General features: G+C 32.4%; 1 protein-coding gene across 1 annotated transcript in view; it reads left to right on the top strand.

Moving 5' to 3' along the window:
* Window positions 1-975: 975 nt before the first annotated feature.
* Window positions 976-14,583, top strand: part of LOC143072677 (A disintegrin and metalloproteinase with thrombospondin motifs 6-like) — a 53,167-nt gene continuing 39,559 nt past the window's right edge. Inside the window, exon 1 of the mRNA XM_076247747.1 lies at window positions 976-2,073. Coding sequence (XP_076103862.1) covers window positions 1,950-2,073 — 124 coding nt within the window. The 5' untranslated portion in view covers window positions 976-1,949. The remainder of the gene's footprint in view (window positions 2,074-14,583) is intronic.

The following is a 14,583-nucleotide window of genomic DNA, read 5'->3' on the forward strand; positions in this document are numbered from 1 at the left end:
CAAACTTCTGAAATTTCAGGGTTACCGGCAATATCGACATTTTCAGAAAAAAAATAGCAATGATATGTCATCCGATAATGCAGACTAAATGTGGAGCAACTGTGTGTGGAGCAGGATATGCTTATCCTTCTGGGGCATCCGAGATCCACTTGAGTTTTTTGGGGGTGTATTCCGTGTTGCCTGATTCTGTGTTTTGTATGTTGTGTTTTCTTTTCTTTTTGTCTTTTATAGTTCTTTTTTCCCTGGGATTGCCAGTTTATTTTTGACTTATGAGGTTGGATGTTCTTTCGGTATGTTTTGACTCTCTTGTACATATACTCCCTTACGAATCTAGAAATACGAAGCTCAAGAAAGTGCATAAATGTCATGCTGCTTACAACATTATTGTTTTAGTCTAATTTGCTTATCAGTGTTTTTACGCAGAATAATGTGTTGACTTACTGTAAAATGCTACATGATAGTGATAAATGACTTACGTATGTAAAGCCGCAATGAACCCCTAATTTTTATTACTTTTCCCATAAGAAATACATACAAAAAATAGAAATAAAGGTTTTCTACGGATTTCTTAACACTACTGTTATTGTTTGTTTATTCTAGGAAGATGCACTTGTTCAGCTTAATTAATGATCAAGTTAACCAATTAACAAACTTTCTATAAAAAAAGTAAGACTGATACAGTATGATAATCTAAAATCTTCATAGCAGATATATATATAAATCTTAGAGACAAATCTTTTTTTCTACTTTTGATGTCGCATTAGAAACACTGCAGGTGCAATTACGAGCAGATGTATATTTCGCTGCAAGTTAAAAGCTGACTCTGGATACAAATCTATTTTGGATAGAGCTTAATACTAAACTTAGTAACTGAAGTGTAAAACTGATCTCACGGTGTTTGTTATATTTACGCATCGCTTCTAAATGTTAAAGGGCTTACCTATTCATAAAAATGTTCATATTCAACAACCAACGAGGTAATATATTGTGTGTTCTGTCGATTGTGAAGTTTTTCATTCATATATCTCGTATGAATTAAAATAATTTGTAATTACTGAGAATATAATGATCAAAGGTACACGCCAGCACGAACATCAGAGATTTTATTCAGTATAAAGCATTCGAGAGTCTCATACGGAGACTACATTGACGGCCGATTACTAGAATAAATTTGTCGCCAGAGTAGACATAATATGTGTTTATTTACAAATAAAGTTTTGCTCGAAGTTTGAATTTGATTATCGAAACACCGATCTATAACAAGTGATGTTACAATAAGGTGAAATATTTTTGATATCTATTTGCATGGATTTGTGACATTTTTTGACTGAAAGAATTTTAGTTGTGAAGTAGTAACCTTTTTTCAAGGCCAACGAGAAAAAAAAAATAGTGAAATCAAGAGGACTTTAAAGAAACAGCTGACTTGCTCTTACATAATTTTTGGAAAATGAATCATATTATTTATTTATACAGATCATATACAGTGAGCACTGACTACATGTATCTATGAGCAACATAAAAGTCGTATCTGTGATACCAGGATTTTTAAATAAAACGAACGTTCGATAACTTTGACGGTCAAATTGTGAATCTTTTGATTTGTTAAAGGGGTAGACGTCTGATTGTGAGTAATACAAACTTATCAGGATCGTTGACCCTTATCATTGTGCTGTCAGAAAGTTTATTCACGCGGGTCTATAACATCATATTTAATTGTTCAATGCACTTTATCAAATAACGGAACAACTCAATGATCTTACAACCAAAACACTTCGTGAAAATGGTATCGCCGTCTAGCATAAAAATACTGGATATGGTTTACAAATAGATAAACTAATTAGTTTATTATATATGATTTAAATTTTCAATGGAGATTTTTTTTTTAAATACGAATCTGTCGATTCTTGTTTTGATACAGATGTAGCCTCCTGTCAGGTCCACCATTAAGGATGAAGACACTCTCAATTACGTTATGTAATTTTCATTTATCATTTAAATTAATATACATTATTTTAATAATTCCTGCAACTTGTGATACAAATGATGGACTACATTTTCCTGATCCCAGACAAGGTAAGCCTTTGATATTTTTCTTCTTTAATACACAAATAGCAAATTGTATGTTTAGTAAAAAAATGTATTTCCTGTATGTTTTTCTTATATTTTATGAAAGTAAACCTTCAGCTATATGCATACCCCTGTATCTGACGGAGGCAGGATATAACGCGAACCGTATAGAAAACACCATTGTAACTTTCTGTAAAGTGTATAAATAATGTGATAAATAGGTCATGCGAGACAATTTATCAGCATAAGTCTGAATTATGTAAATTGCAATATTTGATAGACGGAATAGGATGACACTATACATTTTCTTTTTAATTACCGAATTTTATCCGCATTTAATAATACATATACAAACAAATCAACTTTATATTGACAAATATATTATTTACAATTTTCATCTATATTTGATTTTGTTTGCTTATGTTTGAAAACATCGAGACATTCTAAAAGTTTTAAGGACTCCGTACTTTGGGTCAGTATCAGTAATTCACAGTTGACATTCACTTTAAACAAGCTTTTAGCAGGTTCTATGAGGACTGTGTGACCAATTTTTAAATACATCAAACATTAATCCATATTAAAGTAAATTTAAGTTAAATCCGTATAATCTCTTTAAATGCCTTATAAGAGCAAATCTTTGTTTATTTAAGCATATAAAACTTTCAGCTATGTCATCCAATAAAAACGGTCAGGCTAAGGTCAGGCGATTGTTTTTTTTTCTGCTTTTTGTCACAATTGTATTTTAAGAAGTTCGTCTGTTGTTATTTAGTTTTCTGCTTTTTGTCACATTTGTATTTTAAGAGGTTCGCCTGTTGTTCAGTTCTGTTTTTTTGTCACTATTGTGGTTTACGCAGTTCTCGCCCATTTTTTCTTCTGCTTTTTGTTACTATTGTGGTTTAAGAGGTTTTCGCGGTCCTTTTTTTCTTCCGTTAAGGCTAGGATTTGAAACTGTTGCCAACCATTATACCACAACACTGCCGTAGGTTGAATCTTGTCGGAAGAAGTTTGCTAAATACCGGGTTTCTGTATTTTGAACTTCTGTAGTGTAATTAATGATTTGACATATCCCTCCCTCTTCATTCAGAGTATGTTACCACGCTTGAGCGTTTGTTGAAACCCTGATATTACGCTCCGATAGCCTATACAAGCATATTATTAAATCAAGTTGTAATGATGTCGTGTAAAAAATGTTCTATGTCACTGCCAAAATCTTTTGAAAATTAAAGACCGGATTTTGGACGGATCATCTTCCGCCTTCGTATTGACTACAGCTTTATAATTTAGTTTTTAAAAGTGTGGACCGTTATTATGCTCGTCACACATCATCGGAAAAACTCATTTGACGAGAAAATTAAAAGTGTGAAGTAATTTATCCCAACCCTTAACCTGAATTGAAAATCTGTAGGATTTAACTTCATAACATTATTGGAAAAGTATCTCTAAGTAACGAACGTACAATGACCATTATTTATGATTTTGTTCATATATTTTTGGTTGCTTAATGTCCAGTGGCAAACATTTCATGCATATTCAGGACGATCATTTGTTTATGTGATCGATACATTATTAAGACACTTTAGTATTTACTGTATTTCTAAAACTTGGTTAGTCAAAATGAAGTTGAAATTCATCAAAACAGTATGGGTTTATGTATATTTAATGTATCAAATAAAGGCGTACCTGTGCAACATATATGCAAAGTCAGCGTTAATACAAGGACTATCTGTAATAAGTATGAATAACAAATAATAAATATCCCTTTAAATTTAAATGTGCATATTTTTTAAGAATCAAAATTTGTAATTTTAAAGATATATGTCATATCTGGTTATTAAATCTGGCATTTAAGATACATATTTGAAAACTAAACGGATCAACAACATGTTTTAAGATTGATTCTTGGTGCAACCGACTTCTGCACAATTGATATTTTCAGGGGAAGATAAATAGTTATGTTTATTTGCACTTACTTGATATATGGCATTTTATAATCTACATTGATTTTGAGGATGAGAAACTTTTATATGATTGTTGTTTCGGATGAGAGTTGGAATTATTTCGTCTAATAAGTCGGGGATCGACCGCTTGCTGTGTAGATCATACATGTATATTACTCAATTCTCGATCAATTTGATTTGAATGTTGGTTTTTTGTTTGTTTAATTGAGGGTAAAATGAAACAATACATTAATTATAAGGCTTGACTTTGCCTCATATTTCGAGATTGTACTATGATCTAAGTGACTGATTAGTGTGCAATGATTATACTTTTCAATTTGTATACATAATATTGGTTGAACTTGATCATAAAAATGGATAAAAACATGTCCATAATTATATATATATCGAAAATAGTGACAATTTTCGTTACTTTTTTTCCGGAATTTTGAACGTCCCACGCTAGATTCTTTCAAAAGTACTCACGAACAACGCAATATTGACCAGCTTAAAATGATAAAAAAAAAAGCCATCTTCAGAGGACAAATTTGGGACGACACTTATTTTTAACAAAATCACACTTGAAATTTTGCCCTTTTTGATCAGTTCCCTTATCTTTCTTAATTGCAATTTTGTACACCTGATCGCATGTAAAATGAAATATTTGCCACTGGACGCCAAAGAACCAATAGTAAATCATGTATATCTGTATAGATAAGCGCAGCCGTCTGCCAGAGAATTAAACTGGTTTTTTATGCCTTGCGTGTAAATGATAGAAAGACGACAATGCACATATCAAACAAGTGTTCTAGAAATAGCTTGCATCGCCTTTGGGTAAGGTGAAAAGCAAATGTCGCTCGTCTACACTTAAACATTTAATAACAATTTATCTTAGATATATTGACGTGTTACAAAAAATTTAACAAATTAATTAATGGAACAACAACTAACTGTTGTTTTTTGTTACACCTGTTTGAAGTAATTAAATACTTGGTGTCGGTAAGATTAATGACCGGTAACGTGAACCGGACATATATATCCTAGTTTTAATATGTTAACATGGGACCACCAGATGACAAAGAAATTTTTATTCAACAAAGATCTCAATCAAATTAATGTCCAGTGACAAACAGTCCAAGTGTGTTAGGACCCTAACAAATCGACAATAAATACAATAAGTAGGTCTGCAATAGAGACCATCCGGGATCAAGGTGGCATAGAAATATGAAATGTCACTGGAAAATGAGGACAGAGAATTTTGCCTTACAACAGTCCACTAAAGAAACTTGTTATATCCAGTTCATATTCGCCTTTCATTCTTTGGATATATTTATGGTTTTCTATTCTTGAAATTTGGATATACATTTTATTCATCAATGTATAGTTTAAGTGCACGTTAATTGATACCGACCAATCAATCATTCGGATTTGAACATTGCTTTATATTTAAAACCTTTAAATGTCAGTCTGACATCTTCACCTCATCATCCTAATCTTATGTTGAGGCATGCTCGGGATGTGTGCAAGATGTCGTGGGTTCTTCCACGGCCGGGTCAAACCAAGATTGGAAATGCGTTTTCCTGCGGTCTGTTACCTAGCATAATGTTAGAAATCCGACTAACCGTATCGGTCGAGTATACTAGCAGGTATTCGTCATGCCTTTACTAAAGCAACAAGTAGGAAGATACCATATAGATATAGGAAGATGTGGTATGAGTGACAATGAGACAACTCTCCATCCAAATAACAATTCAATCGATTATAAATCTGAAAACGCCTTGACAAAAGACCAGAAACTGTTTACATACGTATTGATCGTGTAGGTACAAATTTTGAATTTTCAACTGCCCCCCTCATTTTTTCCAAAAAAAATAAAATAATTACTTGTCGCTTTCAAAAGATTGTCCATCCGAATTTTCAGTGCAATACTACGCCACTGAGCAATCCTAGCAATAATTGTGTATTATATAAGATTAATTACTAATCACAAGCACGGAAACACCCTTTGAACTTGTTGTGGCAGTAGGAAGTGCATGTTTAATGAAGGTACACGATCCTGGGATTTGAGTTAATCTAACAAAAATATGCCGTCGGTTCATCCTTAAAAAACTGTTATACTTATAAAAATAATCATTAGTAATGTTGGATTGTGAATCAAAACCAGTGTCCTGCCAAATATCACAGGCGGTTACTTTGGGATACGAATGAAAAAATCTACAACTTGTGTAGGGTGCACGTGAAATAGAAATACATCTTAGGTTGACTGAGGTATGGCAGGAAAACCGTTGATTAAGTTGGCGACCGGTTGGCTGTATTGAATGTATAAATACGTTGCCACCTCCGGTCCGAATTGGAATATAAAACCGACGCATTGTGTAGGGTTAGTATCGTGCTCTCTTGTACGACAAAGACCATTGAAATAAATAGCTGCACGTGGGACTCTTAATTTGCTTATCATATGGCAAAATGTCTGCCCATATATATCCAACAGAAATTCATTTTTCAGTGGCAGTTGTAACTATTTCCATATCGCTCGATTTACATTGAATAACTGACGCACTGTAATAGTTGTTAATGTATCCTAGTTTGAATATGTATGAAATATTTGCAACTGGACGTTAAGCAAGTAACAATCAATCAAACTGATAGAAATTACGGTGTTCCGAACGGAAATTTTCCCTCGCTCCACAATAGTTTCTCGAAAAAATTATCTGTTATCTGGCTGTACAGAACATGTTAATAGAGTGATTCATAAGCCTTATTAGATACCAACATTCGATCACCACTGACGAGAAAGGTTTATAAGAACAAATGGCGCAATTCTGTCATTGACATGCTTTTAGAATTTATCTTTTTCACAATTTATCTTTTTTACCGGATAAAACTTCATGTCACACACATCTTGTAATTTTCCCAATTTGTTTTTCTAAAAGTAATTGTAGGGCGTAAAAAGGGAAAACATAAAAAGAAAACAACGGCTCCTATATCTTATGACTTCTAATCGTAATTGGTAAAACATTCATTTGACGTGCATGTTGCGCAACATACATATCTTCTTGTCAAATTAAGGTGCATACAACATATCTCCACTTGAACGGCATGTCGTTCTGACTTGTTTGTTGATTGTTCTTCTGGAGATGAATAGCTGGTAATTGGTTTAATGGCACCATGTTTCATAACTTACAAACATCTTGCCACCTTACTCCGTATTAAAGGACGCTCTACATAGATATACACCTGTCTCTCATTTGCAATATATTAGGTGGAATCCTAGTGCATGTTGTTTTTTGCTCACCAGAATGACAAATTTGTTGTTGTAAATTATCTTTAGTAAAACATACAAACACTATGAATCAGTGAATATGCATGTTGGTTCAGTGCTTGGTATTAATGTCTTAGAATAAAATAGTTATTTGATCACAGTCTTATATAATAAAACAGTTTTGTCGTTTTAAGTACAAAACTGTAAAAGACGAAAGTGTTCCTTTTCTAAAGTAATTTTGCCTCGAGAATTTTGCTATTAATTGTTTCTGTTGTGGATACATTTTCAGCCTAATAGCGTTGAAAATTGGAACCATATGCAACCAAATATGTGAAAAAAAAACCGATCTTAATTCAATCTAATTAAAATTAAATCTCCGCACTCGCTCATTTTTTTTAATGCTTGGTCGCTGCGTACGGGTTTTCACAGACTCAAGGTTGATGTTCCACTGGGCCCCTAAACATGCACACATTGTGATACCTCAAAAGAAAAAAAATAATATAAAGTACATGTATATTAGTTTTCAAAGAGGAAACTTCTAAATGAGCACGACTAAAGCCGGAAACACATTTTTTCTGTAAACTTTAAAACACTGGTTTCCTGCCAAAAAATTATATCTTAGATATGTACATCCGTCAACACTTTCAGCGTCTATAAAAGATAAAAAGTTTAATACTTGAAAATATCCCTCTAAAATTGCCGAGCTCCCGCCATTCTTTCAGCCAATGCTTGTAGTTCCCATTTTTTTGCAATACAAGTACGCTATGTATTATTTATAACATTATTATTTAGTCTGTTAGGCTGTTAGCCATCAAGACTGGAATATTTATTTACTCTGTCACCAACATGTTTACAATCTTGAATTATCAGTCATATTTTCTAAAACTTAAATATTTATATCTTATCATGTACATTATTTAAACACGAAAATGACATAATAATTTATCAAAATCATTTAAAAAACCGCATAATTTGACAAGAGATCAAACGTATATCGATAATTTCTGTTTGATTTTTTCGGTAGAAATAAACAGTGACAGTTAAACTACGTTGATAAAATAAATAGTTCAAGGAGTTGCGGATATATATACGAGATATAAATCGGTCAAATAGAGATAAATATGAAAATAAAGAACTATGGTTAGACATATTCGGTTTCATCCTTCCTCTGTCTTGCTTGTTACTTGTCTGTCAAACTAAATACGATAGGAAGTTGACACTTGCAGACGACAAGTGTTGGTACTTTACGGTAGTTGTCCCACGCATATCTTTGATTGCCGACTTTTTCGTGTCATTTGGTATGCCACAGAGCATATTTTTAAAATGGCATACTTGCACTAGTTATCGATTTTGTCACGTGAATTATTAATTCTTAATTATTACCTTATTCAACCAAAAATGTCCATCAAGTGTTCCGACTTTGTTAATGTACCCTTAAAGAGTGGCTTCACGTAAGAACACTGTGTAAGTCGACGTTTTAATTGAATTGGATTTTCTACTCCAGAAATATACTACCTTAGCTGTATTTGACAAAACCTTTTGGAATTTGTTATCCTCACAGATTTCCTACTCCAGAAGTACACTGCCTTAGCTGTATTTGACAAAACCTTTTGAAATTTGTTATCCTCACAGATTTCCTACTCCAGAAATACACTATCTTAGCTGTATTTGACAAAACCTTTTGGAATTTGTTATCCTCACAGATTTCCTACTCCAGAAATACACTACCTTAGCTGTATTTGACAAAACCTTTCGGAATTTGTTATCCTCAGCGATTTTCTACCCCAAAAATACATTACCTTAAGTAGCTGTATTTGACAAAACCTTTTGGAATAAGTTATCCTGGATGATTTTGAACTTCGTACGTTATTTTGACTTTAAGGGTTTGTTTTTTTCATTCGAGCCTCACTGGTGAGTCTTTAGTAGACGAAACTCGTGTCTTTATGGTGTACAAAACTGTAAGCCTGGTATCTTTAATGAGTCTATATGTTCTTATCTTACAAGACCTGCTAGTAACTACTAATATTAGTAAATGTGCCTTTTCGTACATTGTAAATTCTGTTTTTGTACCTTCTTGATAAAAGGTTTTAAGGCTAAAAGCAACGGTACGCTCTGTCGTAATGCACGTGTGCACTTTTTACCGAATCCAGCAGAGTTTTTTTTTGTTAAGTACGAACAAAACCTAAATATAACCCCATTAGTTTAGAAACATCTGTATCATTGACTACTAGCAGTAATTATATGCATACACGCAAAAATGATGTCATCAATATACAAAACATCGCTGTAATTGACTTGCGGAACTGAATAAAGAATTACATCTATTGTTACTTTTATTATCAATAATTTGGGTCGAGAATGCATGTTACGAAAAATATGCAAGGCGAATTGGTGATCTAGTTTACTTGTATGCTGAAAATGTGCACCACTTTGTACATTTATTGCACTTGTACGTTCGTATAGTTCATAGAAAACCAATAAATCTTGTATGTGATTATGTTAAGGACATAAAACAGATAAATGTTGTCTCTAATCTTAAACTGCATCAATTATGCTTTAAATTGACATCATTAGTCGCAAATTAAATGCACTTTGGAGAACTTTCATGTGATCTATTGTTTGTCATTATCTTTCGACATCTAAATAAAATTGTAATGTATCCACACCCCATAAAAAATTGTGAATTTTCATCTGGAAGCTTAGTTTTTACTTGAAAGACTTGAATCTGGATTTACAACGATACTATCGTCCTGAATTTGCATGAAATATTTGTCACTGGACGTTCTAGAGCAACCTAAAATCAATCAATTACGACGATGCAATATCTACTCGTAGTCATGAACTTGTAGTGAGGTGAGAGTTTGTGTTCCATGTTGGAGGCCTCACTGTGAATTGCAGATTGAGAACAATAAAGGCGTTGTTCTTTTGAGTTTGTTTTGTTCTTTGTGTGCGCTTTCCCACATCTACCTGTTTTTGTATCTGCTACTTTTTTTTTGCTCAACTGGAAAACTCATGCATAGAGGATTGGGTAAATTCGTTAGTAGTAAAACGTTTTCTAAATTGTTACTTTACCATTTATAAAAGTAAATGAATTTTGCAAAATGCTGTAGTAAGAGTTATAAAACAGACGAACGCTTTCGTTTTTTGGTGTGACGCAGACAGTTTTGCAGGGTGTAAATTTGTTTGTGCATCTGAACTTCAATCTATCACTAATGTTTACCAGTATGAAAGCACACTGAGCTTATATTTTCAACTTAAATGCTATTTTTGGCTTCTCAATTATGACATAACACGATACAATTTTATTACATTCATGTTTAGAAAATAACCGTGGATGAATCAATGTATTCTTGCCAAATCTGAGTGATTAGTTGGCTACGGACTACCGACCATTGTTACAAATATTCCTATAAAATTGCAATGTTCCACATTAAACTGCCACAATCAATTACATAATTTTATTTGCTTTTTACACTGCATTGATGTTCAGTAAGTGTGTAGATTTTGTCTGGTATTATTCGGGCTTATAGTAGATTTGAAGTCATTAGTAATGCGAGATTGAGATGAAAAACTAATCAAGCAGGATTCGAGTAAGGAAGGAATAAAGAATATGTATTACATCTATGCTTTTATAAATAAAAAGACGACGTATTCTTTAAAATTACCAAGGTTGAAAAGCATTTTCGTATGGTATATGCTCAGTTACGGTCGTGTGGTTTTTGCTCTTTATTTTGTATTTGATTATTGTCCTTATTTTTTAAACCCTTTTATCTCTTGAACTCGCAATTCGGACGTCATTTTTATAATGTTCTCTTTGTCTACCAAGAAATCAACTAGTTGAGAAAAAATCTCAATTATTAGATATTGGATGCTATTTTTTGTTTATTTTACCTTTAAGTAGCTCTCAAATAAAATCTTAGAGAGACGAAATTATGAAATGAAAAGGTCTTTCAGTTTGTATATGTTTGAGAATATTGTGGGGAAAAAAGAAACTATAGTAATAAAAGATTGAAGTATGAATAGAATGAGATGTGACGTATACGTCAATCGGACGATCGCGCGATAACCTAATAACACGAGTAGACATCTTTAGAAGTCAACATACAGTCCAAAAATAGACCATTGTCTACCATTACTTCAGGGTCGAAACATTAGTGAAAGTCGAAAATGAGAGTAAAAAGTAGAAAAGTATTACGTATACCCCGATCACGTTAAAGCCGCATGTGACAACTTTTTTTGTGTAAATAATTTAGAACATTTCGTGATTTATTTCTTGAGAGTCATTTCTATTCCATAATTAATGTCGATTCTCAACTATTATATTTTTGTTCACCAATGCTTTACGCTGGAAGTTGTACGGTTTGTCTTGTAAAAGAATGCTTTTCACCCTTTGTCCAGTTTGTTGGACCAATAAAATTTTAATGTGCAAGTTCATTTAATGTTATTTTAAGACTTTGAAACAAAATTTTGCACTGCCAAGAATTACATCCAGATGAGTCAAAATACGTAATTTTTAGTGTCGGTTTAATCTGTTTCTTTGCTTCGTATTTATAAGATATAACATGGACATCTCGGTCATAACTCAAAAGCATTGGACTGTTACTTTCGGAAAAATGATGAACCCCAACGAACCATACTTTTTAGTGAAAATAGTAGGAAATTTCTGTGGTTTGAACCTATCAATGAAACATGACTGATTGTTGATTGATTAATGATGTGTTCCCACAAATTTTGCGTATTTTTAGAACTGATTTTATTGATTATACTACTCTTTAGAAAAATTTCAACCAATAAGATATGTAAAAAAAAAAAAAAATATATATTTTTAAGAGTTGTAAGCAGAAATAAATGATCAATTGCATTCGTTATTTCTAGGAATGTCTGGTTTTTGTTATGATTACAGACATTGTTTATAGACCCAAGGACATGGTTATTGCCGATTACAATCAAAATCGCCATTAATATGTCTTTTAGATAATGATTAATCGCTGTAAAAACGATTTAATCGATTAATAATGCTTCAAACTATGACTGATATCAAACAACGATCCTGCTAATGGCATAAACATTTTCTAATTCTAACCCATTTAGTTTTTTTTTATATTTATATTTCTTCTGGTTTCTCGAATTATCAGATTATTCCGTAATAGATTTACCAATCTGTAAAAAAATATTCAGTCGAAATTCTGATTATACTCGATTAATAGATTGAGTCAAAAATATAAGTAAGTTCTTCGACTAGAGTTTGTTTATCTCGAATATGGCATCGAAACGTAAAAAAACATCCTGTTTGTTTCAATATTCAGTCATTAAACAAATATTTAACTAGCAACCAAACATAAACAAAAAAAAAAAAAAAAAAAATGAAATAAAAAGATTATAATACCCTTGGCCGTATAACCTAAACATATTTTTTTGTAAAGCCATTAAACTCTTACAGTAATGATGTAAGCGTTTGATTTCATCACCTATCTGACCCGAAGATACCATTAAAAACCAGAAAGTGTACTCAATGTTGTGATGCTGACAGATCAAACAGGGATACAGCTAAATATATAATAACATGTTTATATTCACTGTACTTAGAGAACCATGTTATTATAAAAGATAAAAAAAAATGATAAGTTAAAAAAATGATATTCAGTGTAACCATTTTTTTTAGATAACATATGAAAAATGATTATAAAAGTACATTTATTCATATGTACCCACAGGTTGTGGAAGATTGACGTATCATAGTCGCGCCTTCCTTTTTAGTAAGATCTAAGAAGATATAAAGTTTGGTAATAAAAATAGTAAGATCAGGCAACCAAGGGCGAAAAGACGAACATTATTTCAAGCAATTAAGAAACATAAGATAAAGAGCCAAACATTGGATGTCAGCCGCTCCTGTTCCACTTGTTGTGATTGTCGCGTTGCTCAGCAGAACAAAACAAAACACTGATAACAGCAACACAAAAACAATGCAATACAATTACCGAACTCGAAAAAAAACTTCGCTACCCTTTTTTGTCTCGCTGTAATACAACTTCGCTACCCGGCTTTTTTGTCTCGCTGTAATACAACTTCGCTACCGACCGGCTTTTTTGTCTCGCTGCATGAATACAACTTCGCAATCCTTTTTTATCTCGCGGTAATACAACTATCGGTCTATCTGTTTAAAGCTGAGGTTTAAAGCAAATAACTGTCAGTTCTGACAAGTGTACCACCTTCTGAGGATTTACAATTATGATCAAAGATACAAACACGGGTCTTAATTGTTGCTACTCATGTAACCGTTGTAAGAAATGGATATCCAATATGTTGTCTCAGCACAAAATTTTGTCCAATTTAAGACATTTAAAAATCATAATGAATACCATTATGTAAAATTTTGTTTGATCATAAAATATTGTAGGAAAAACGTTAGTATCAATAATACATATGGTAAAAAGGATTTGCTTTTGAAATAAGGATATAGTTTTACTATACATTATAGATAAGTACAATAAAATCTTTTAATATTCGTATAATCATCAATGTCAAAACCATTCAAACATCTAAAGTTTCATTTTAATATCCCAATTAAACACATTTTATGAAATAAAATTCTTATTCATAGGAAACTTGACAATCGTTCTATGTTACAACATGGCTCGTTAAGATAGCTCTTATAGTTAGTCATCTAGCTTCTTCAGAAGGATTTCGAGCTATTACAAGTAAAGTTCCCCGCGGGAAACCACTTATATGGTCAATACATAGCTATAAGGGAGTTCTTTACTTACCACTTAAGCCTTGGTTTTAGGTTCTTTTATTATGTATATATAAGAGAACTTGCGGGAAAATGATTGAAAAGGACAAACGTATTAAAACATAGGGAGAGGTCATTTGAGGTTTTCGGTTGTGTTTGAAAGGCGTGAATATTTCTTTTTTTCTGTACGATGTTTTGTGGACCATTTTGTCTCCTTTAAGCATGAATCTTTCTTTTTTTTTTTTTTTTTAAAGTTTTGTTGACCATTGTGTCTTAATATTATGGCCCCTTAACTTGTGTGAGAGTTCTGTATGATGATCTATGATGTTTTCTAGGACCATTGTGTATTAGCTTATATGTCATTGACTTTTTTGTTCTTCTTCGAGTTATGCTTTTTTATTGTGTCCACTTTGAACCTTACAGCTTTTTGTTATTTTCAAATGCATTTTTTTCATGTTGCACCAACATGCAATACGAATATATTCCGGTAGTTGTTGTTTATCTTTTTCTAGCAGACGACCACTTTTTAGCTTTTCATAAAAAGTTATCTTCCGTAAAATGTTATTTGAAACATATTTTAAGTGCCA

Source organism: Mytilus galloprovincialis, chromosome 4 (assembly GCF_965363235.1).
Source record: "Mytilus galloprovincialis chromosome 4, xbMytGall1.hap1.1, whole genome shotgun sequence".
In the NCBI taxonomy this organism is placed as follows: Eukaryota; Metazoa; Mollusca; class Bivalvia; order Mytilida; family Mytilidae; genus Mytilus; species Mytilus galloprovincialis.